This window comes from Gobius niger (genome assembly GCF_951799975.1).
Source record: "Gobius niger genome assembly, chromosome: 20".
Classification (NCBI taxonomy): Eukaryota; Metazoa; Chordata; class Actinopteri; order Gobiiformes; family Gobiidae; genus Gobius; species Gobius niger.
The window spans coordinates 12207631-12231735 of NC_136871.1; the positions used below are offsets into that span (position 1 = coordinate 12207631).

Below are 24105 nucleotides of genomic sequence, written 5' to 3' on the forward strand. Positions count from 1 at the left end.
GGTGAGTAACAATTAGCCACAGGGAAATTAGTGAAACCTTTCAAAGGACTCTTTAAAACCTTCCCTATATGTAGGAAAAAGGAGCTTTAGTGACATGTTCAAAATGACCAAATAGTCATATTGGTAGTGTATTTATTCATAAATTGTACAGTGGAATTGGGTCATATTATGCACATAGTGAGTGTGAGAGGTGACTAACAATAACCCACAGAGAAATGAGTGAAACCTTTCAAAGGACTCTTTAAAACCTTCCCTATATGTAGGAAAAAGGACCGTTTGTTACATGTTCCAAATAGTCATATTGGTAGTGTATTTATTCATAAATTGTACAGTGGAATTGGGTCATATTATGCACATAGTGAGTGTGAGAGGTGACTAACAATAACCCACAGAGAAATGAGTGAAACCTTTCAAAGGACTCTTCAAAACCTTCCCTATATGTAAGAAAAAGGAGCTTTAGTGACATGTTCACAATGACCAAATGGGCATATTGGTAGTGTATTTATTCATAAATTGTACAGTGGAATTGGGTCATATTATGCACATAGTGAGTGTGAGAGGTGACTAACAATAACCCACAGAGAAATGAGTGAAACCTTTCAAAGGACTCTTTAAAACCTTCCCTATATGTAGGAAAAAGGACCGTTTGTTACATGTTCCAAATAGTCATATTGGTAGTGTATTTATTCATAAATTGTACAGTGGAATTGGGTCATATTATGCACATAGTGAGTGTGAGAGGTGACTAACAATAACCCACAGAGAAATGAGTGAAACCTTTCAAAGGACTCTTCAAAACCTTCCCTATATGTAAGAAAAAGGAGCTTTAGTGACATGTTCACAATGACCAAATGGGCATATTGGTAGTGTATTTATTCATAAATTGTACAGTGGAATTGGGTCATATTATGCACATAGTGAGTGTGAGAGGTGACTAACAATAACCCACAGAGAAATGAGTGAAACCTTTCAAAGGACTCTTTAAAACCTTCCCTATATGTAGGAAAAAGGACCGTTTGTTACATGTTCCAAATAGTCATATTGGTAGTGTATTTATTCATAAATTGTACAGTGGAATTGGGTCATATTATGCACATAGTGAGTGTGAGAGGTGACTAACAATAACCCACAGAGAAATGAGTGAAACCTTTCAAAGGACTCTTTAAAACCTTCCCTATATGTAGGAAAAAGGACCGTTTGTTACATGTTCCAAATAGTCATATTGGTAGTGTATTTATTCATAAATTGTACAGTGAAATTGGGTCATATTAGGCACATAGTGAGTGTGAGAGGTGAGTAACAATAACCCACAGAGAAATGAGTGAAACCTTTCAAAGGACTCTTTAAAACCTTCCCTATATGTAGGAAAAAGGAGCTTTAGTGACATGTTCAAAATGACCAAATAGTCATATTGGTAGTGTATTTATTCATAAATTGTACAGTGGAATTGGGTCATATTATGCACATAGTGAGTGTGAGAGGTGACTAACAATAACCCACAGAGAAATGAGTGAAACCTTTCAAAGGACTCTTTAAAACCTTCCCTATATGTAGGAAAAAGGAGCTTTAGTGACATGTTCAAAATGACCAAATAGTCATATTGGTAGTGTATTTATTCATAAATTGTACAGTGGAATTGGGTCATATTATGCACATAGTGAGTGTGAGAGGTGACTAACAATAACCCACAGAGAAATGAGTGAAACCTTTCAAAGGACTCTTTAAAACCTTCCCTATATGTAGGAAAAAGGACCGTTTGTTACATGTTCCAAATGGGCATATTGGTAGTGTATTTATTCATAAATTGTACAGTGAAATTGGGTCATATTATGCACATAGTGAGTGTGAGAGGTGAGTAACAATTACCCACTGAGAAATGAGTGAAACCTTTCAAAGGACTCTTTAAAACCTTCCCTATATGTTAGAAAAAGGAGCTTTAGTGACATGTTCAAAATGACCAAATAGGCATATTGGTAGTGTATTTATTCATAAATTATACAGTGGAATTGGGTCATATTATGCACATAGTGAGTGTGAGAGGTGACTAACAATAACCCACAGAGAAATGAGTGAAACCTTTCAAAGGACTCTTTAATACCATCCGAAATGTCGGAAAGATTCAATTTTTAGAGGAGAAATTACATTGTTGACGGTCCCTAATTCTCCGTACATTGGTCTCGCGTATTCGCAGTAGTCTACACGTACATTATTTTGTTGACGGTCCCTATTATTCAGTGCATTGGCCTAGTGCAGTCGTAAAAGAACGTACAATACATTGTTGACGGTCCCTAAACCTGAGCCCATTGGCCTACCGTGCTAGCGGCAGTAATCGCGCACTACAAAACAACATTACGGCTGGCTTGACTGGCATTTTGCGGATGACGGCTCACTTGACCGCAGTACTCCAGACAGTGCCTCGAGCACAGAGCTCTTCCCTGAGCTTTGGTCTCCAATGACGGCGATAGCGGGCAGCGCGAGGTCCTGCCCCACTCCCAGAGAGCGGAGCGAGTCAATGAGGTCAATGTGGGAACGCACTTTGCCAGTAGGAAGACGATCCATTCTGCTCTTCTGTCTGTGCAGATTTGTTTTTATTCAACTACCGTACGGGAAAAGCTCGGTTTGCGTAAATCCACGCTGAATAGTGAAATAGAAACCAAAACTATAGCCAATTCACAGAAGCGCCCTCCTCTGGGCAGTGTTGTTGAAATAAACTTCGATTGGTTGATTCTCTTGGTAAAATAATGAGATTTTTGGAAACATCTCTTGTCGTTCTTGGAGCGTAGGCCCTATGAATATTTTTTTTTCTGAGGTGAAGCTACGTGTCAACAATGCACAACTCAGAACAAAAGAATCAGTCCGAGGCTTGTTGAACGTTTTGCTGAAAATAAAACATCCTGGCTCTTTACAAAAGAGCTTTATTTGAATGATTTAGGCTCCTATATTTCTTTTCCCCAAACCGTGTCACAGAAAAATTGAAAAATGGGGTCAAATTTGACATTTTACTTATACTTTTTTTTAATTTATTGTAGAACAGAAAGACAGAGCTTTTGGTGTAGGTACAATAAATGAGTTTGCAGATGAAGTTCACAATTTAACATTTAGAGACAACACCATGTACTAAATAATTACCACCCTTAAAATAAATGCAACATTGTGACCCGTGTTAACAAATACACAGTTTTGAAAATAGAACTGAATTAGAAGTGTCCTGAAATATGGAAAACATTATTTTCAACCACCGTGTTTGCTTTGTATGCTCTTAAAATTCAGACAACAGGATGCGTGCCTTGTTGAGCCGTGCAATGCTGCCCTGTAGTTTAGCTCTGTGGTCTCTTATACTGCTGTCCTCTTTCAGCAGTGACTCAGTTTTCTCCTTGTCCTGAAGCAGCAGCAGCATTTCCCTTTGTAGCTTTGCAGACGACTCCTGCAACATCTGGTACCGGATCACCAGAGGGATCTGATCGGCCAGCCTCTGTCCAGCAATCTGCAGCAAAAACAAGCAATTTATCTTGATTATTCTATTTATGTGCAGTGTCAGAAAAGTTCTGTTTTACAATGTACCATAAATACAGTAGCCTAATTGTAAATCATAAATCGTAAAAAAAAAATGAATTATGACAGTTAAAATCTTTAGCATTAAGCTGTATACTTGTGTCAAATAAACAGATTCATTTTATTATGGGAATAATTGTAGAAAAAGATAACTATTAGCATACAATAGAGTTCATGATGACCAAATGTTGTAACTTAAACCTGATGAGTAAAATCTGCCATGTTTGTTGTAAGCAGCAGATCCACTTGTTCAATATCCGTCACTACTACTATACTAAACAGGTTATTCTTTCATCTGATCTGAAATGCATTAACCAGTATTTTACATTTTTAAATCTCCATTTGCTTCTTCTTGAACTGATGACAAAAGGAACCATCCAATACAGTTTGTACAATCACACAAGCACCTTGAGTATGGATCAACACTCATTAACTAAAACATGACAAACAAGTTGACCATGTGTGCCTCCAAATGTCAATGTTTGCTCCGAAAGTCTTACTGCTCGTGTCTAGTCTACAAATCATATATTCTGCCTCAATTTGAATATGCCGCTTCTGCACAGTCCTTGGGATATGATTACACGCAGTCATTAAATAATGCAGATTACTGTCACTAGTGCCACTGAATCAAAGAAGGAATCTTTCTCTTGCTTGCTACAAATGATACAGGGTGTTTTAATGTTGCCCTGTCCTTCAAACCTCTGCAAGATTGGAACTTAATGGTCTTTCCAATACAACCTCAAGCATTTTTGACAGATCACCTATACTATTTGTTATAAAACCACCGAACCATATACAGTACCAGAGTTATGGATTCTTCATCATTTGAGGATTTCAAATCATATCATTATGGAACGACAGGAGATGCAGTTTTTTTTAGATAAGTTATTCAGAGCAAAGACCCCATGTTGATCGGGCCATGTTTAACTGGTGAATTTTATGAACTCTTATCAATGCCCTTGTCGGGTACGACTGTTGCAATAAAGATATAAAAGGAAAGAAAAAAGCTTTATAATAAGCAGTGGTGGAGGAAATCTGCCAATCAGAATCGAGTATTCACCCAGACCATGGTATAATCAGAATTAATCCAGCAATGTCCCAGCCCTAATCATTATTAAAAAAACGTTAAAGATAACTACTATTCTATTTTTACTTGAGAAATTATTTGGATGATCACTTTTTAAATTCTATTTAGTATGTTATTTATTGGTTTATTTGGTCGGGACAGTGCATGTTAATGAACACACATGGGTCTCATGCATGTAACACGCCACACCAGATTTCCATCCATCATCCCCCACACACACACTCTCATCCTGGCCTATTGTACATGTTTTTAGTGGTAAACCGGAGTACCCAGAGGAAACCTACACAGACACGGGGAGAACATCCAAACCCCACACAGAAATGCCCCGTCCAGGTGGGAATCGAACCCGGACCTTCTAGCTGTGAAGCACGAGCACTGACCACTGTGCTACCGTGCTGCCCACTACTTGTTAATTCTACTCAAGCAAAACTATTTTAAAGTAACTCTTCTTAACGTTTGGACACAGTATCTCACATCTCATATAAAGTTAATGGGCCCTATCTTCTGCCTGATGCACAGCTGGCGAAAAACAAGGTAAACAAGGTCCTTGCAAAGAATCAAAATAATAAAATTGAGGCTAGGTTTTGTGCATGTGATGGTTGCAATTAAGAAATTATTTTTAATAGCATAGCCTTTGAATTTATTGGCACACAACTGGGAGATGCTTCACATTAAAAAAAAGCCTATGGAAAAATATTTCCAATAAATGCTACTTATTTATTTATTTTTACATATGGTATGGACTCTAAAGATATGGCAAGAAAAGTTTGGTTAAAACAAAACAAGAGTAGCCTTCGTTGTCTTTATGGAAATATGGAAATGCATCTTGATGTTGTCCGTTAAGGCTATGTCTGTGTTTGTGATCCTTCTGGCTCTGCCGCTCTTTGGGTAATGGAACCCCCTGGTTCTGGCTCTGATCGTGTGAAGTGACGATGAGGTGCGTGCAGATGAAGAGAAAATGCGACGGTAGCGTCTCATGATTCTGATTCATTAATTGTGTAACCTTGTGTAGTGAAAGAAGGCACTGCTTTTACTTGTATGTTTAAGCGAGCTTTCCCACACCCCAGCAAAGTAATTACAGTATGCAAGGAAAAGAAGAAGAGCCAATGTGCATGGTAATTTTCTGATTGAAGAAAAAATAATAAAAAAATAATAATAAGTTTGTAACAATCTGTTAATATTATAGATATAAAGCTAGTAAACGATTGTGTGAGCTATAATTTTTATTTTCACATTATAATCTGGTGCGATGAGCAGTCACAGAGCGCAGAGCACCCCCAGTCTGTTAGATCTCTGTGCCATGTGTGTTTAAAGCCTGACGATGTGGGCCCATTGAATTTGTATGAAATATTTCAAGCCTTTCTACTTTTTCTTTGGAGCCTATATCATATACTCCAAAACAAAGCACGATTTACCTGATAATACGATTTCAAATGATTCATCATCTCTTTGAGAGTGGCACTGTGATCATTTCTCTTTGTGTTGGTGCTGCTCTTGGCCACGGGCTGTCCAAAGGGCACAGCCAAGAGCACATCAATTTCTTCCTCCCTTTTGCGCTTGCCCAGCTTTTTGCTGTAAGTGGTGTCCTGTGTGTAGACCAGAAACTCCATTTTGAACTGAGTCCGCAGCATAGACTCAGCGGCAGCCTCCTTCTCTTTATAGATGGCCTCAATTTTAAGCTATGGGACAACCACATTATGCCATATTATTCATATGTATTCAAATCTATAAATTGAAAAACAAGAGTGATGTGAAGTTGTACCTTGACTGTCTTTATCAGATTTGGAAATCCAACAAAGCTGTCCTGTGCCAGTTTGATCATCTCCTTCTTGACCATTTCTGAAAGTACACATTAAAGCATAAACACTATAAAGCCTGTTTTGACAGTCTCATTTTGTCAGTGTTTAGTAGGTGACAACCTGCCACATCTCGGAGTTTGGAGATGGCCGGCTGCTCCAGGAGTTTGATCTGGTCTTTAATCATTCGCTCAAACATTTTGTAGTTGATAAACCCCGGCAGTTCTCTTCCTCTGTACATTCGGTCATACTGGGCCACCTCTCTTTCAAGCTTCCAGTTGACTGTGTGAACATACCGTCAACATACAGTCAAGTTCTATATATGAATGAAAGGATCTAGACTATTTATAAAAGCTATTGGTGATGTTGGCTTACTTTAAGGTTTTATTAATATGGTTTTGATTTAGACTTCGTAACATTCATTGTGTCTACTCGTGTTACAGTATCACTTTTTGGGTTAATTTTGTTAGATACTAGGGTTAGAGATGTTGAAATCTTTTTAACCCTAGTGTCTGACAAAATGAACCCAAAAAGTGATACGGTTTTGATTTAGGATCTTTTTTACTTCAGTTTAAATGATAAAAATGTACTACATCAAATCACTATCAATAGAGAGACATTTTCCAATCTACAGTACTGTAGTCCCTAGTACTGCAAGTCTATTATTGTTAAATACGTAACCACAGTCGTTACTTACATGATGTTCCAGAACTCTCTATGATGTCTTTCCATAAACCAAAGTCCTTTCTCAGGGTGGAGAAGATATTTTCTCCAAAGTTAAGCTCTTCCCCCGAGGTGAGGCTGATGGCATTATGATTGAAATCTGTGACTTTCTACGTAAAAAGACAATCTATATTACACAGTGCTTAAGTTGAATAATTGATTATATTAAGGAGCTGTTGTTTATATATCTGTAATTATACCAAATACAAACTCACATCAGTCAAAAAACCCAGTCTCTCAGCTGGCTCAAATGGCAGCCCATCACCATATCGCTCCAATGCTGTGTTTGTCTGAATTAATTTCTTCTTTATTTGGTCTTCAAGTTCAGGCAAGGAATTCTAAAGACATGACAAAATTAGAAACAATATGCAATAAAGAGGAGGAAGCATTGTTTAACACTACCTCAATATGCTCCACAAGCTCTAGAGTGAGTTTTTCAGCAAGTTTTGGAACTGTGGTGTATCCATCCTCATAGAGTGTGCTAGCACATAAACGCACCATAATAAGACCACAAGGTAAGAATATTCATCCAGAACACAAGGGATACCAACAAGGGTACAGCACGTAAGTAAATTTGCTTTGTTTCTGACAAACTCTTGAGGGATACAATTGTGATTGTCTTACCTAAAAATGTGATGGTCTCTGAAGAAGGCCTCCTCCATCTTTAATGCTTTGTTTAAAGACATATTGTCCGCGATGTCCTTCTGACCTCTGCACCTGACGATCATGTAGCCCTTCTTTAGGGGGACGACCTGGTTCTGGACAATTTTAACAACAGAGCTCTCTGTGCCTTTGTCCACCAGATCTGGTTTGGTCAAAATTCCTGAAAATAGAAATAAATGTATGTTCCTGGTGGAGGTGTTTATTCTAATGTGTAGTCAGTTTTTACCTAAAGTCCGCTTTTTCTCAGGATCCACTTCCTGAGCCATCTTCAAAGCCTCTGTTGTTGCTATGTCCACATTACAGGGCACCACCACCAGACTGATGGTCTCTTGTTTTGTGATGAACTTGTTAATCAACGATTTTATCTGAAAAAAGTCAAGTAGAGTAGCAGGATGACGATGGGAAATCCAACCATATAATCATATTACTTGATTCCAGATTGTACAATGTCACACTCTAAAATGTGGGGCCGATGGCAGTATTCCTGTATCGAGGAATCCAAATTGTAATCAGTGAGGCCTTTTAATCCAGCCACACCACAAAATGTAAAACTAACTGTTGCCATGGTGGCGCGTAAACAAGCTGCGGCTTCTCTCTTTCTTGACAAGGCGGCATTTCTACCCTTTTCTGCGAACTGCTATTGCCGTTTTTGTGATCCACATTGTTTTACAAGATGTTTTTGTACATCTTTGCTATGTTTTTGTGGAGTTCATCTGATTTTTTTTTACTGCAGATGCTCTTTGACCAGCTCCATCACTCACTTCCCACCGTTAAGGACGTGCACTCCACCCATCTCACCCGCAAAGCCTCCAGAATCACAAGGGACCCTATGCACCCAGATTGCGGAATCCACGGGCCAGCTCCAGTCGACTGAAGAACATGAAGAACGATGCCATCGGGAAGCTGAACTCCCTGCCCTGTCCTCCCTGTGCCCCCCCCACCACCCCCCGCTCCCCCTCCTCCACAATCAAGGATGAGAGATGTTTTTTTTTTTTTTTTTTTTCTTATCTGTGTCATTATTAAGAGATTTAAACATGTCTCACAAACACACCTACAATATATTTTCCATATCCTGTCATTCAACATTCCTCTAACAGCCTTAGCTCACAAGAGACCTGCACCAGTCATTGTCTACAGACTGCGATGCTAAAGTAAAGATAAAAGTAGACTGAATGGGAATAAGGCAGTATAATACAATGACCTTTGGATGAATAATAGCTTAAAGCTCTCATCCAAAAATAACAGAGGTTTGCACGGACAACAGGCAAGCCTTGACTTGTATGAAGAGACCTCCACTTTCCTGAACCAACGATCACAATCGTAACTTTTATGATGTGATTTCTGACAGTTTATATTACTCAACCCCTGGCGCTTCTAAATTTTGGAGTCAAAAAGTTTGGTATTGTTCCACCACTGCTTTAATGCAAAGGAAACATTGTCAGTCACGAAACCTCAACTATTTTGTGAACCGGTTAAACTTCCACCTGATGATACAAGAGCGACGAAGCAGGACTTGGGGGAAGACTTGGCTTAATGTAGAGGAAGCTTACAATTGCATTACAATTACATTTAGTTTACTTGTAACTTTACTACTTATGAAGATGAAAACAATATAGCCTACCTGATCTCCAATATTTTCTGGTTGTCCATCGACAGCCACACGAGTGATTCCGGGCAGGTCAATCAGTGTAAGGTCAGGCACATCAGGAGAGGTTATGTCCAAAGTTATGAGATCATGACTGATCCCACAGCCTTTACCCGCAATCATATCCTGAGCTGTAGGGAATCGGACAAGTTAAACACAGTATAGGCCGACTAAATAATATGAATGAAAATAGGCCAAGACAAGTAATGTTCAAGTGATGTACCTTGTCTAATCTTGCCGTCCACATCAGCAGGTTTATGTATCTCTTCCGTGTGGTTCTTGTATTTGATTTTCCCATGCCATTTCCCCCCAGCTTTGGATCTCTTCATCTTTAGCTCTAAGGGACATCTCGTCACAATCCCTGCAATAATGATTTAGATAGAGCATACATGTCAGACTTTATTCATAAAAGGCTATTTATTTTTAATTATTTTATTTTATTTTGAAACAACAAAGTAACTTGCTTTAATGCTGTCCCTGGACCAACAGCATCAGGACTTGGTCTCTTGGTACCTTTTATTTTTTGATTCTGCAGTACCAGTACCTAAACTTTTTTATGTACTGGTACTCGTTTAATGGTACCCAGCCCTAATAGTAGCTATAGGTACTGTATGAAAACCCCTGGAAGCTTTAAAAAAAAAAAAGGAAAAGAAAAAGAAAAAGAATGAAGGGTTGGAATTGTTTTCCTTCACAGGTAAAATCAATGAGAAGCGAGACACAGGGTGGCAGGGAACAACTTTCCTCCTGTATATCGCTGCCTGGACAGGACTGGACAGCATTAAGATGTTGAGACTGGCAAAGCAGAGAGACGACTGGCATTCCACGGTCGCCTACATCACATGATATGGCACTGCGAGATTTTTTAGAATGCTGAACTCCAAGTGGTTTAATTTAGGCTATATTACCTTTGCTATAAATAGAATAGAGAGTTATTAACTGTGTTTTTTTAAGTAAGCTTTTTTTTTCTTCTTCTTTTTCCCCCCCTCAAGCCTATGTAATTGACCAGTAGGCATGATTAAAAATCTTCACTAACGTTAGAGTAACAAAACAATGACATCAGTCACAGTTCAGAACAGGGCATACCCACCACTTCCTCTTGGCAGCGCCACTCCAGACAGCGCCTCCAGCACAGAGCTCTTCCCCGAGCTTTGGTCTCCAATGACGGCGATGGCGGGCAGAGCCAGGTCCTGCTCCACTCCCAGAGAGCGGAGCGAGTCAATGAGGTCAATGCAGGGACGCACTTTCTCCTCGTACTTCTGATTCAATGTGCTCATATTTCAGTTATAGTTGTAAAGCACGGAATGAGAATATGCTGTAGCTTTGGTCTCGAAACGAAGACAACTGATGAAGGCAAAACGTACACCCGAAAAAGCAGAACGGGTGTGTTTGGCTGCTGCGTCCGTGCGTCATATGATCAATGTAGGCTGGACCCATGGCCAGGTCTGTCCCAAGTTTCATTTAACTAGAATATGAAAATGATCACATTGCTTTTGATGCAGCTTAATTTGTTAGAGTGGGAATTGGGGATGTTTCTCAACGTTGCAAATCAAAGGTTTTCTAGCCAACAGACACATTTTGAAAACAGATAAACCAACTTTTGTTTAAGACCATAAAACACCATGAAACACATTTGAGAAAGGTCATATTGTATTTAAATGAGGCCTACCGCTAGAACACTATTTAATTTGGCTATTAACTGGGTGCTTTCAAGCTATCAACAGGTGCACATAAACGTGACATAAAACTTGCCAGAGTACGTGAGGGATCCGGTTTACATTTTTTTTTTGTCGCCCTCTGGACAAGCGTCTTACTGCGCATGTGCAGATTGAGACTATCGAGTTTTTAACAATAAAAGTGTTTGTTAAAGGCACACTGCGTAACATTTTGGACTATACTGTTGTGATCAGCAAGACATAAAATCACATTAATACAGAGATCTACTTTTTAGACCCGATAGCGCCATCACCGGTGCAAAAGGGCGAACATGCACTAACGCACTCCTCTTGTCGTGCACATACACGTGTATCGTAAAACGAACCTTAGTCAGCAGTGTGTGCGAAGCAGAGTGGAGCAGCCGCCACCCAAAATAAAATGTATATAGTGTGACAAACTGAAATATGCTTCAGTTTCATACAATTTTTTCTCTGTATAGTGTCAACTAAAACTGAGCGCGGACCACATTTTTACTTTGTCAGATACTGTTACTGTTAGTGCCCAGTGCTAAAAGAATAAGTAGATCAAAAACACTCAATCACTGCAATCGCCATAAATTTCACATTCCAAAATGCAAAACCTGAAAAAAGATTAAGGGGGGGCTGTGATCTATTATAACATTAAATAACCTCATGAAATTAAAAGGGTGAGATACACTGCAGGCGAAGTGGAAAGATGCACATTTTAGTCAATTTCACTATTTATACATTATAAATAAGGTACTATCTGTAAAGTAATTAAAAATATATATCGTATGTGCAAACTGAAATAATAAAAAAATAGGTCAAATAGAAATTGCTAAACCCTAGTAAATCCGCAAAAAAGACAAATCAAAGTTGTTGCGGTGTTTCAAAACAGAGTTGTAGTAGCATTATTGAAATAAGAAAAACTCTAAAGTAAGTTCAGTAGACCTAGGCAAGGCTACCTCTTGGCAGCTTCACTCCAGACAGTGCCTGGAGCACAGAGCTCTTCCCTGAGCTTTGGTCTCCAATGACGACAATTAACACAAGGTCCTGTCCCACTCCCAGAGCAGAGCGAGTCAATGAGGTCAATGTGGGAACGTACTTTGCCAGTAGGAAGACAATCCATACTGCTCCTTTGTCTGTGCAGGTTTGTTTTTATTCAACTACCGTACAGGAAAAGCTCGGTTTGCGTAAATCAACGCGGAATAGTAAAATAGAAACCAAAATATAGGCAATATTCACAGAGGCACCCTCCTCTGGGCAGTGTTGTAATAAATTTGATTGATTGATTCTCTAGGTTTCTGATTCTGTCGTTCTTGGAGCATAGGCCGTACAAATTTTCTTTCTGAGGTGAGGCTACATGTCAACAATGCACAACTCAAAACAAAAGTAAACAAAAGGAAAATATAAATACTATAATTATCATGAATAATAATTATAATAATCAGTCCGAAGCTTGTTTATTTGAATAATTTCATACGGCTTACTATATTTCTATTCCCCAAACCGGGACATTTTGCTTAGCTGACTGTTTTATTGAAGAACAGTAAGACAGAGCTTTTGGTGGAGTTTGCAGATGAAGTTTTCATTCACAATTTAGCATTTAGAGACCAAACACCATGAAGACAAGTTGAAATATAAATAAATGTCACCTTTAAAATAAATGCAACATTGTGATTGTGTGTTAACAAAAACAATTATCTGAAATATAGAAGACCACCATGTTGGAAATCTACAGTTGGCTTTGTATGCTCTTAAAATTCAGACAACAGGGTGCGTGCCTTGTTGAGCCGTGCAATGCTGCCCTGTAGTTTAGCTCTGTGGTCTCTTATACTGCTGTTCTCTTTCAGCAGTGACTCGGTTTTCTCCTTGTCCTGAAGCAGCAGCAGCATTTCCCTCTTCAGCTTTGCAGTCGACTCCTGCATCATCTGGTACCGGATCACCAGAGGGATCTGATCGGCCAGCCTCTGTCCAGCAATCTGCAGCAAAAACAAGCAATTTGAATCGATTACTTTGATTTATGTGTAGTACACAGTGCAAAAAAAGTTATGTTTTACAATGTACTGTAAAAACACTAACTTGTAAATAAAAATGAATTATGACAATCTGTAGCATTAAATGGACTATACGGAGTTTAAAAATGTTAAAATTATGTATTTTCCTCCCCCTACATGTTCCAGCCATGTTCCAATGTGTAGAATGAGCCCAGACCTGTTCATCACAACTGCCTCTAAAATCCTGCACTGTCACTCAAAAAGGTGTTAATTCGGGTCCGAAGTGCCATCCTGCACGAGCTTATTATAGAAGGTGCAGCTACACATATGACCTGAGGTGGCAGTAGTGAGTATAAAATGGCAAACTTGCATCTAGCCCCTTTAAGCTGTATACTTGTATCAAATAAACAGGTTTATTTTATAATGGGAATAATTCTCCAAACGAGATTACTATTAGCATACAATAAAGTTCATGGCCAAATGTAAATTAAACCTCAAAGCAGTACTAAGTAACTTGTTTCCCTTAATAAATGTGTGTATGGTGGGGGGGGGGGGGGGGGGTTTAACAGGCTAAGGGGCTAAAGCTGACTGCGGGCTAGCACCACTTAAACAATATTTAGCCAAATTTGAGTGAAAAAAATATTTCCATTGTGTAATTTGGTTGTGGCACAATGTACAATATCCCTGTCAGTGTAGTATTTATTCTCACGGATAATTAATGATTAAAAAAACGCAATACGCTACGACACCTGCAGTGGCGCTTATGGCCTTTAGGGGCATGAGTTACTTACTACTGCTTTAAGAGTAAAATTTGCCATGTTTGTTGTAACGAACAGCAGCAGCAGATCCACGGAGGAAATAGCTTGTGGTGGAGTTTGTGCTGGTCTCCAAACGGACAGAAAACGCAAAAATAACACTGCGCAAATGAGTGATACGTATCTTTTCCCACTTTGTAGTGGTTATACTGAAATTCTGCAGGCCTTCTAGTGGCGTATACCTGTGTATCACGTAGACTACACCACTGGACAGAGACATACTGTTTGTGTCTAGTCTACACATCATTCTTCCACAATTTGAATATTCCACTCCTGCATAAGTGTGACCAAACTGAACTAAACTACAGAGACGAGCTATTCACACTATCTTGGGATACAATTACACACAGTCGTTAAATAATGTGTGCCATTAGTGTCATTGAATCATAGAAAGAATCTTTCCCTTGCATGCTATGGCTACAAACTGATACAGGGTGTTTTGCCAAGAGGGCTGAACCAATGTCCCAAGATCCTATGTTGATCGTGCCATGTTTTAACTGGTGAATTTTATGAACTCAATGCCCTTGTAGAATGTAAAATAGATTTTAAAAAACAATTCTAAGAGTAGTTTTCTGACACCGGAATTTTTACTACTTAAAGGAATAGTTCACTGTTTTTCCATACTGAGATATGTTCTTACCTGAGCTTAGACGAGTTGATGCGTACCTGTCTGGTCATTGTGCGTGCTCTCAGTCACACAAAAAGACCAAAGATGTTGTGAGCATTTGGCCTCTCCCAATGTGTTCCTATAGCTCTAAACAGGGGTGAAGTTGGAAGCTACCACACTCCTCCATGTGCACGCACAAAGACCAGACAGGTACGTATCAACTCGTCTAAGCTCAGGTAAGAGCATTATCTCAGTAAGGAAAAACTGTGAACTATTCCTTTAAGTAATAATATTTTGAAGTGTTTCTCTTGTTTAAATAAAACATTGGGTCACTGATATAACTGTAAGCAATTCTTTGTGACGAAAGCTTCATAACATTTGAAAAGATCTCTGCACCATGTGTTTTTAAAAAGCCTGACGATAGGCCCGTTGAATTTGTATGAAATACTTCAATATTTATAGATAATGTTGATTTACAGTGTAACACCTAATTCTCAAAGACAAGTGTAATGACAGACAAGTGCAAGTGCTACTTTTTCATTGAAACCTATATTATACACATTATGTACATTATACGATTTACCTGATAATATGATTTCAAATGATTCATCATCTCTTTGAGAGTGGCACTGTGATCATTTCTGTTTGTGCTGCTCTTGGCCACAGGCTGTCCAAAGAACACAGCCAAGGGCACACCATCTTCTTCCTTCCTTTTGCGCTTGCCCAGCTTTTTGCTGTAAGTGCTGTCCTGCGTGTAAACCAGAAACTCCATTTTGAACTGAGTCCGCAGCATAGACTCAGCGACAGCTTCCTTCTCTTTATAGATGGCCTCAATCTTAAGCTATGGGACAACCACATTATGCCATATTATTCATAATGAGATATGTATTCAAATATATACATTGAAAAACAAGAGTGATATTAAGTTGTACCTTGGCTGTCTTTATCAGATTGGGAAATCCTACAAAGCTGTCCTGTGCCAGTTTGAACATTTCCTTCTTGACCATTTCTGAAAGTACACATTAAAGCATAAACACTATAAAGCCTGTTTTTAACAGTCTCATATTGTCAGTGTTTAGTAGGTGACAACCTGCCACATCTCGGAGTTTGGAGATGGCCGGCTGCTCCAGGAGTTTGATCTGGTCTTTAATCATTCGCTCAAACATTTTGTAGTTGATAAACCCCGGCAGTTCTCTTCCTCTGTACATTCGGTCATACTGGGCCACCTCTCTTTCAAGCTTCCAGTTGACTGTGTGAACATACCGTCAACATACAGTCAAGTTCTATATATGAATGAAAGGATCTAGACCAGGGGTAGGCAACGTCAGGCCCGGGGGCCATATCCGGCCCTCCAGCATAGAACCATTGGCCCTCAAGATGATTTTGAGAAATAACTTTACACAAATCAGGGGTACTTTAACCGTTGTAGAGTTTAACCTCTTAACCCCTGCCTTGACCAAGCACATTTTTTCCAGTTTGGCTTTACCCAAATCTAAAAAGCCTCTCGACTGGGGCTTACAGCCTATAGGAGTAACGCCTCATTTGAAAGCTAAGATCGTCAAAACTGATCAATGATTTTTCCTCACGTTGCCTTCACTTTTTTGTTGTGCTTGTCACTTTTTTTGATGCTTTTTCATAATTTTTTTGTCGCTAGTAGAAGCTTTTTAGATTTGGGAAAGGTCGAACTGGAGAAAATGTGTTCACTTAAAGGGTTAAGTTCTGTAAAAATGTGAGAAATACTGTCTATTACTTAAAAATGTCCAAACAGAACACCAAATTAGGTCATATATTATGCACAGCACTGGCATTTGCAGGCTTTAGTTTTGGCTAAAATTGTCAAATTTGGCCTTTGGTCTTTTTACAATGAAGAAAATCGGACCTCGACCGAGCAAACTTGCCTACCCCACTGATCTAGACTATTTATATTAGCTATTGATTGATGATGCTTACTTTAAGGTTATATTACACAGAAAATCTCTCCAGGTGGTTTTGATTTATGAAAATCTCTCTGGACTAAAGTTAGAGTATTGACTTTACTCAAACATTATTTTTTACTTCAGTTTAAACGATAAAAATGTATTACATCAATTTACTATCAATACCTCAAGCTACATCATTTAGTTCATGGCTGCAAAATCAACTGCACGATTGAATTAGGATAGATAGAAAGGCCCAACCAGGGACATGAGCTGTGAATTAGCACTAGCTACAAGCTCTTCATGCATCGCATCAGCTGCAAATATTAATTGTAACTATGTTGATTGCATCGTCCCTGATAAATAAATAAATAAAATAAAATAAATAAATAAATAAAAATCCAAACTTTCATTTCACTTTTCATTTCAAGTCTATTATTGTTAAATACGTAACCACAGTCGTTACTTACATGATGTTCCAGAACTCTCTATGATGTCTTTCCATAAACCAAAGTCCTTTCTCAGGGTGGAGAAGATATTTTCTCCAATATTCAGGTCCTCCCCCGAGGTGAGGTTGATGGCATAATCAGTGAAAGCTGTGACTTTCTATATAAAAAGACAATCTATTTTACACAGTGCTTAAGTTGAACAGTTTATTATTAAGGAGCCGTTGTTTGTATATCTGTAATTTAAACACATACAAACTCACATCAATCAAAAAAAACTGTCTCTCAGCTGGCTCAAATGGCAGCCCATCACCGTATCGCTCCAATTCTGTGTTTGTCTGAATTAATTTCTTCTTTATTTGGTCTTCAAGTTGAGGTAAGGAATTCTGAAGACATGACAAAATTAGAAACAATATGTAATAAAGAGGAGGAAGCATTGTTTAACACTACCTCAATATGCTCCACAAGCTCCAGAGTGAGTTTTTCAGCAAGTTTTGGAACTGTGGTGTATCCATCCTCATAGAGTGTGCTAGCACATAAACGCATCATAATAAGACCACAAGGTAAGAATATTCATCCAGAACACAAGGGATACTAAAAAGGGTACAGCACGTAAGTAAATTTGCTTTGTTTCTGACAAACTCTTGAGGGATACAATTGTGATTGTCTTACCTAAAAATGTGATGGTCTCTGAAGAAGGCCTCCTCCATCTTTAATGCTTTGTTTAAAGACATATTGTCCGCGATGTCCTTCTGACCTCTGCACCTGACGATCATGTAGCCCTTCTTTAGGGGGACGACCTGGTTCTGGACAATTTTAACAACAGAGCTCTCTGTGCCTTTGTCCACCAGATCTGGTTTGGTCAAAATTCCTGAAAATAGAAATAAATGTATGTTCCTGGTGGAGGTGTTTATTCTAATGTGTAGTCAGTTTTTACCCAAAGTCCGCTTTTTCTCAGGATCCACTTCCTGAGCCATCTTCAAAGCCTCTGTTGTTGCTATGTCCACGTTACAGGGCACCACCACCAGACTGATGGTCTCTTGTTTTGTGATGAACTTGTTAATCAACGATTTTATCTGAAAAAAAAAAAAAAAGATTACATCAAATTAGGACATGATTTTTCAGCTGTTGGAATCAAAACGGCAGTCAAGTAGAGTAGCAGGATGATGTTTGGATTCCAGATTGTACAATGTCACACTCTAAAATGTGGGGCCGATGCCAGTATTTCTGTATCGAGGAATCCGAAATGTAATCAGTAAGGCCTTTTTATCCAGCCACACCACGAAACGTAAAACTAACAGTTGTCATTTTCCATGTGCCTCATCTCTTCCCAGACCCACAAACTGTGTGATCAGTGAAACCCACTATAACAGCAGAGTAAAGCATTATATAGGTTGGACAGTTGATGTGGCTTTAGTCTGTTTGGTTTTAATTAAAATGGCAATATTAAGAGATTTTAATGTGTGTTTGTCACTTACAAACACATCTACACTATATTTTCCTTATCCATTCAACATTTCTATAACAGCCTCAGCACACAGTAGACCTGAACCGGTCATTGTCTACAGACTGCTATGCTAAAGTAGAGGGAATCTATAATCATAACTCTTTTGATGTGTTATATGATGACAGTTTATTACTGAACCCCTGTCGCTTCTAAACTTTGGAGTCAAAAAGTTTGGTATTGTTCCACCACTGCTTTAATGCAAAGAAAACATACAGTGGGGAAAAAAAGTATTTGGTCAGTTTCCTATAGACTTTCTATTGGATTTTGGCCAAATACTTTTTTCCCCCACTGTAGTTGGTCACGAAAACCTATTCTAACCTAACTATTTTGTGAACAGATTAAACTGCCACCTGATGTTAAAAGGACGATGAAGCAGCACTTGGAGGGAAGACTAGGCTTAATGTAGAGGAAGCTTACAATTCGGGCGTTCTGCTTTCCCCAAATTTCATGCGATGGGCGGGGGAGCGACTGAATTTTGCGGTGCATTATGGGTGACAATAGTCTTCGCAAGTTCCGGTTCTTGCTGGAGTGTTTTCACTCGCTCTGCTTGCTTCATCTTCTGCTAAGAGAGGAATACAATTCTGTAGCGGATATTTTACGATGCAGACTTCGACTGTTCCGACTCCCTACATTTGAGGCTCGTACCTCCCGTCTCCCCTCCTGCCTTCAGCGGACACTTTTAGCCATGCACTGCCCCGCTGTACGGTCTCCCGCCCGGCTCGGAGCCTCGAAGGTTGGGCCGGATAACTAACCGTTGCCCCAGGGGTCTGTGAGCTGTCCCTGGGAGACTATAGTAAAAAGCAGCCATTTCATAAGCACTGACAGCCTCTGATTGTCTCTCTCTGCCCAATACAACTTTATCGAGTCTGTGTTTTCAACGTGAGAACATCAGCCATGTCAAAAAATAAGTCCTTAGCCGAGCTGCTAACCGCTCGCCCGGAGCTAACTAGCTCCTTAGCAGCGCATAGATCCGGTGAAAACAAGTATTATGCAATAATAACGTAAATACAGCCGGTAACTATATAAAGCAGTCTTTGAGATGATCACACACTGAGCCGGGCTTGATGCATTTGTGGTTTATTGCAGACTTTTCATCAACAATGAGCTGTAGGCGATTGTAACAAGCTAACGGGGCTACCCTGGAATAACCATTGTCCACTGGCACAAATAATAGTCCTTTATTCGGACATATGGGCTGGATATGTGCTTAAATACTAGGGAGATCCTTGTGCAGATCGTGTGTATAGCTATAGTTGAAGATCTATAGGACATGGCAATAGCAAAGAGGGACAAGATAGAAGAACCAAAGCAGCAGTTATTTTTCAGTCAAGAGCTCCTTCCTACGCTTCAGAACACATTCAAAATCACTCGTCCCTATCAGTGGTTTTGTAAAGCCCAATATCACAACAGGAGTTTCCTCACAGGGCTGCACAAACCATTAAGGCAATAAAACAGAACAGAAAAGTCTTCATCGCCTTCAGTATGAATGCAGTATAATAGCAGCAGGAAGTGCGCTACACAACAAACGGTGTCATATTTGATCACAGCGCCGCTCAGTGGATGAAATTTTGGGAGAGCAGAACGCCCGAATTGCATTACAATTACATTAAGTTTGCTTTTAACTTTACTTCTTAATAAGGTGAAAACAATGTAGCCTACCTGATCTCCAATATTTTCTGGTTGTCCATCGACAGCAACACGAGTGATTCCGGGCAGGTCAATCAGTGTAAGGTCAGGCACATCAGGAGAGGTTATGTCCAAAGTTATGAGATCATGACTGATCCCGCAGCCTTTACCCGCAATCATATCCTGAGCTGTAGGGAATCGGACAAGTTACACACAGTATAGGCCGACTAAATTATATGAATGAAAATAGGCCAAGACAAGTCATGTTCAAGTGATGTACCTTGTCTAATCTTGCCGTCCACATCAGCAGGTTTATGTATCTCTTCTCTGTAGTTTTTGTATTTGATTTTCCCATGCCATTTCCCCCCAGCTTTGGATCTCTTCATCTTCAGCTCTAAGGGACATCTCGTCACAATTCCTGCAATAATGAATTAGATAGAGCATACATGTCAGACTTGTGTCATATTTTTGTTGGCCTCTAACATGATTTCTACCTGTCCCCTACCACTAAAAACATGTACAATAGGCCAGGATGAGTGAGAATGTGTTTGAGAGTGCGAGTCAGAGGCGTAGCTTGCCATAAGGCAAGGCCTGGCCCCCCAACGGTCAAGGGCCCCCAAACCGTTATTCAGAAGCCTGCAGTAAATGCTTTATACAATCTTCTTATTGATTTTGGTGATGCAGTGATGTAATCTCTCCACCAATGCTCCGTGTTCATCCCCATCCTGCTGCATGCTTAGTGAGTCATGGTTCCCTAATGTTAACTTATAATGAGCAGTGGACAGACTTTTTTTATTCATGGCTCCACCAGATTATATTTCTAATAGTGAAACCAGTTTATTGTAAAATTCATTATGACCTAAAGAACCTCAGGCTTCTGTTCTGAGGACAACTTATGTGACCAAGTGCTTAATGCAATGAGACTTAGAGACTTTATAAATTGCAGAAGAGCGGCATTTATTTAACAATAGAGATTGTCATTGATGACTGATGATTGATGTCACATGATTGATCATGTTAAAATAGCTGACAGCTGAAGTTAAAATCCATTTATCAATGAGCCATGCTTAAAACCAGGTTGTGCAAATATTTCGTTTAAGTTGTAGGGATTATGTGGAGGATCACTGTAATTGTTTATTTGCGCGATTTTTACCGGATGTTTTGGTGACTGGTGTGCAAACAGCTGATTTTTCTGAGCTTGAAGAGCTGTTTATTTAAATCACAGATCTTGTACAGCACCGACCTTTTCACAGATGCAATGCTCTGTTTGTGAGTGATATATGACCCACCATAGAACTATTAATATCTATTTAATACAATTGTGTTGACCACCAGTGCTTCGGACAAGACGACACGGCGATCCCCCTCATACTTACAAACTTAAATCACAGCAAACTAAACAAATGGCCATTTAAAGAGGCCCAAAAGAAATGAACAAAGCAACAACTCAAAACCCCAAATATAAGAATGCAACCCAACTATAACTTAGGCCCAAACAATGGCTGACAAACCAAAACCCAAAGAGAAAAACAGTGACTGGCTCTGGCAACTCAGCCGCAACAGGGTTGACACTTGGTTCTGGGATTCACAGCACATGAACCTACCAAAACTGGTTAGGCCTGGAGGCATGTGTCCAGATATTATAGTTAGGGGGGGCTGAGGGACAAAATGTACCCCCAAAATGCATATTTCCTATTTATTAATAGCGGTTCGATTCCCACCTGGACGGGGCATTCCTGTGTGGAGTTTGCATGTTCTCCCTGTGTCTACATAGGTTTCCTCCGGTTTCCCCTACCACTAAAATCATGTACAATAGGTGAATCCTCCAGCCAGGTGTTTCTGACCACCAGCCTGGCTGCACATCATGGGGATGGGTCAAATGCAGAGAATGAATTTCCCTACGGGATTAATAAAGTATACTTAACCTTAACCTTAATTATCTACCAGGGGGTGCTGCAGCACCCTCAGCACCCTGGGTTCCCAACGCTTCGATTCAGTTAACTCCGCCCCCTCTCTCCGCACATACAACTTTACCGTAATATAAATAAACAGCAATAAGTGAAATTGCTTCACGATGCAGTTATACGGAGTTGACATCTGCAACACAGCTTCATAAATGGCTAACACACATGCTAATATGGTAACACACAAGCTAACCCGCGTTTGGATTGACTCACCACTCTGGTCCATCGCTGTTTACATTGTGGGACTTGCGTTGGTTATAAAAGTTAATCCACTTTGGTTCTGGCGAAGGTTCACCAAACATCCATCAGTGACAGTCACAGAAAAACAATATTTTGGCTGATAGTCGCTGAATCCCGGAGAAAAAAACAGCTAGACGAGTGGCCTCTTCTTGGAAAAGGTTGAATAAACTCCGTAGCCAAACGCGCTTCTTTTTCTCCGTGACATTATCGTTAGTTAAGAATAAAGAACATGTGTGTCCAGAGTAGGTAACGAGCTCCATCTTCACAGCTGCAGCGCAAACATGACTGATCTGCTCAGACGCTCAAGGCGATGTGTTTGTTTTGGCCACAGCTGACCTGGAAGCACCTCGGGCACATCATTTTTATTTTTTTTATTTTTATTTTATTTTATTTTTTCTCTTTGTTTCTCTCTTACGACAGAAATAATGAAAACGCTGTTTTACAAATTAAAATCAGGCTGTAAGCATAGAATTAAGACATTACATTACAGACGTCGAGCACTTCTGTTCCACTGTTATGACACAACTGAACACTCAGTCATTCACCAGGAGAGGGAGGAGCAGCTGCTCAGAGAGCAGGATTCAGGAGGATTGCGGAGAGCTGCGTGAATGAAGCCACAAACCACTCTGGGGGTGTTTTTGATAAGGAAATAGCTTAACAACATGGCTAAAAGCTCCAAAAAGTCGATTTTGCATGATATAGGACCTTTAAGTGCACCCTACGTCTTTTATTGTTATGACTACCATGCATGTGTACATTAGTACCATGATTATATTAGCCTACCATCACATGGCTCATTGTGAGTGAAAAAAAACACACACTAGCGACTAATAGACACAAGTATTAAATAAATGTGCATGCGAGTTGTGCATTAACATTGTCGAATGCCACACAAGATGGCGGCCTCTGCTGCTGTGGATCGAGAAACGGAAACCTATCCATGTCCCCAAATTGCAGCAATTGAAAAATAATAATAATAATAATTTATGGATTTTACTGCAATAATATAGGCCTAATATTTCACAAACTCCTATCAGGAATGGCGATGTATGAATTTAACCCCCTAGGTTAAATTTGTACATCGCCCTCTCCCCCATCAGTGTTTCCTCTTTGTGCGTATTTTTTCAGGAAGTGTTTCTTTTTTTTTTAAGCCTGTGTAATTGACCAGTAGGCATATGTAAAAATCCTCACAAAGTAACAAAACAATGACATCAATCACAGTTCAGAACAGGGCATACCCACCACTTCCTCTTGGCAGCGCCACTCCAGACAGCGCCTCCAGCACAGAGCTCTTCCCCGAGCTTTGGTCTCCAATGACGGCGATGGCGGGCAGCGCAAGGTCCTGCTCCACTCCCAGAGAGCGGAGCGAGTCAATGAGGTCAATGCAGGGACGCACTTTCTCCTCGTACTTCTGATTCAATGTGCTCATATTTCAGTTATAGTTGTTGAGCATGGGATGAGAATATGCTGTAGCGTTGGTCTCTAAACGAAGATGAAGGCAAAGCGCGTACACCCCAAAATGCAAAGCGAGTTTGTTTGGCCGCTGCGTGCACGTGCGTCACAAGAGCAGAAAGTAGGCTGGACACAGTCTCTCCTAAGTTTCATTTCTCTAGAAAATGAAAGTGATCAAACTGCTTTTGATACAGCTGAATTTGGTAGAGTGGGAATTGGGGATGTTTCTCCAACTTGCAAATCAAAGGTTTTCTAGCCAACAATAGACACATTTAAAAACGGATAGACATTTGCTAAGACCATGAAACACCATGAAATGAAACACATAGCCTAAAGGGAAATGTCATATTGGACCTACTGCTAGAACACTATAATTATTGACTGTTTTTGAGCTCA

The 24105-nt window shown here is 39.7% G+C and overlaps 2 protein-coding genes across 2 annotated transcripts; both read right to left on the minus strand.

Annotated features, from left to right (window-relative positions):
• Positions 1 to 3241: 3241 nt before the first annotated feature.
• LOC306979833 (interferon-induced GTP-binding protein Mx-like) lies at positions 3242 to 10757 on the minus strand. The gene is made up of 12 exons (XM_079578966.1): positions 10554 to 10757; positions 9690 to 9827; positions 9443 to 9597; positions 8048 to 8186; positions 7783 to 7981; positions 7561 to 7639; positions 7374 to 7496; positions 7133 to 7268; positions 6559 to 6717; positions 6402 to 6478; positions 6055 to 6318; positions 3242 to 3484 (listed from the first exon to the last, which is right to left on the minus strand). Exons 1-12 carry the CDS (start codon positions 10738 to 10740, stop codon positions 3260 to 3262), a joined length of 1881 nt encoding a protein of 626 aa, XP_079435092.1. The 5' UTR covers positions 10741 to 10757; the 3' UTR covers positions 3242 to 3259.
• A 2106-nt stretch (positions 10758 to 12863) lies between these two features.
• LOC306980004 (interferon-induced GTP-binding protein Mx-like) lies at positions 12864 to 23757 on the minus strand. The gene is made up of 12 exons (XM_079579193.1): positions 23500 to 23757; positions 20334 to 20471; positions 20087 to 20241; positions 17858 to 17996; positions 17593 to 17791; positions 17371 to 17449; positions 17184 to 17306; positions 16945 to 17080; positions 15649 to 15807; positions 15491 to 15567; positions 15142 to 15399; positions 12864 to 13121 (listed from the first exon to the last, which is right to left on the minus strand). The coding sequence occupies exons 1-12, from the start codon at positions 23684 to 23686 to the stop codon at positions 12897 to 12899; spliced, it is 1875 nt and encodes a 624-aa protein (XP_079435319.1). The 5' UTR covers positions 23687 to 23757; the 3' UTR covers positions 12864 to 12896.
• Positions 23758 to 24105: the final 348 nt, after the last annotated feature.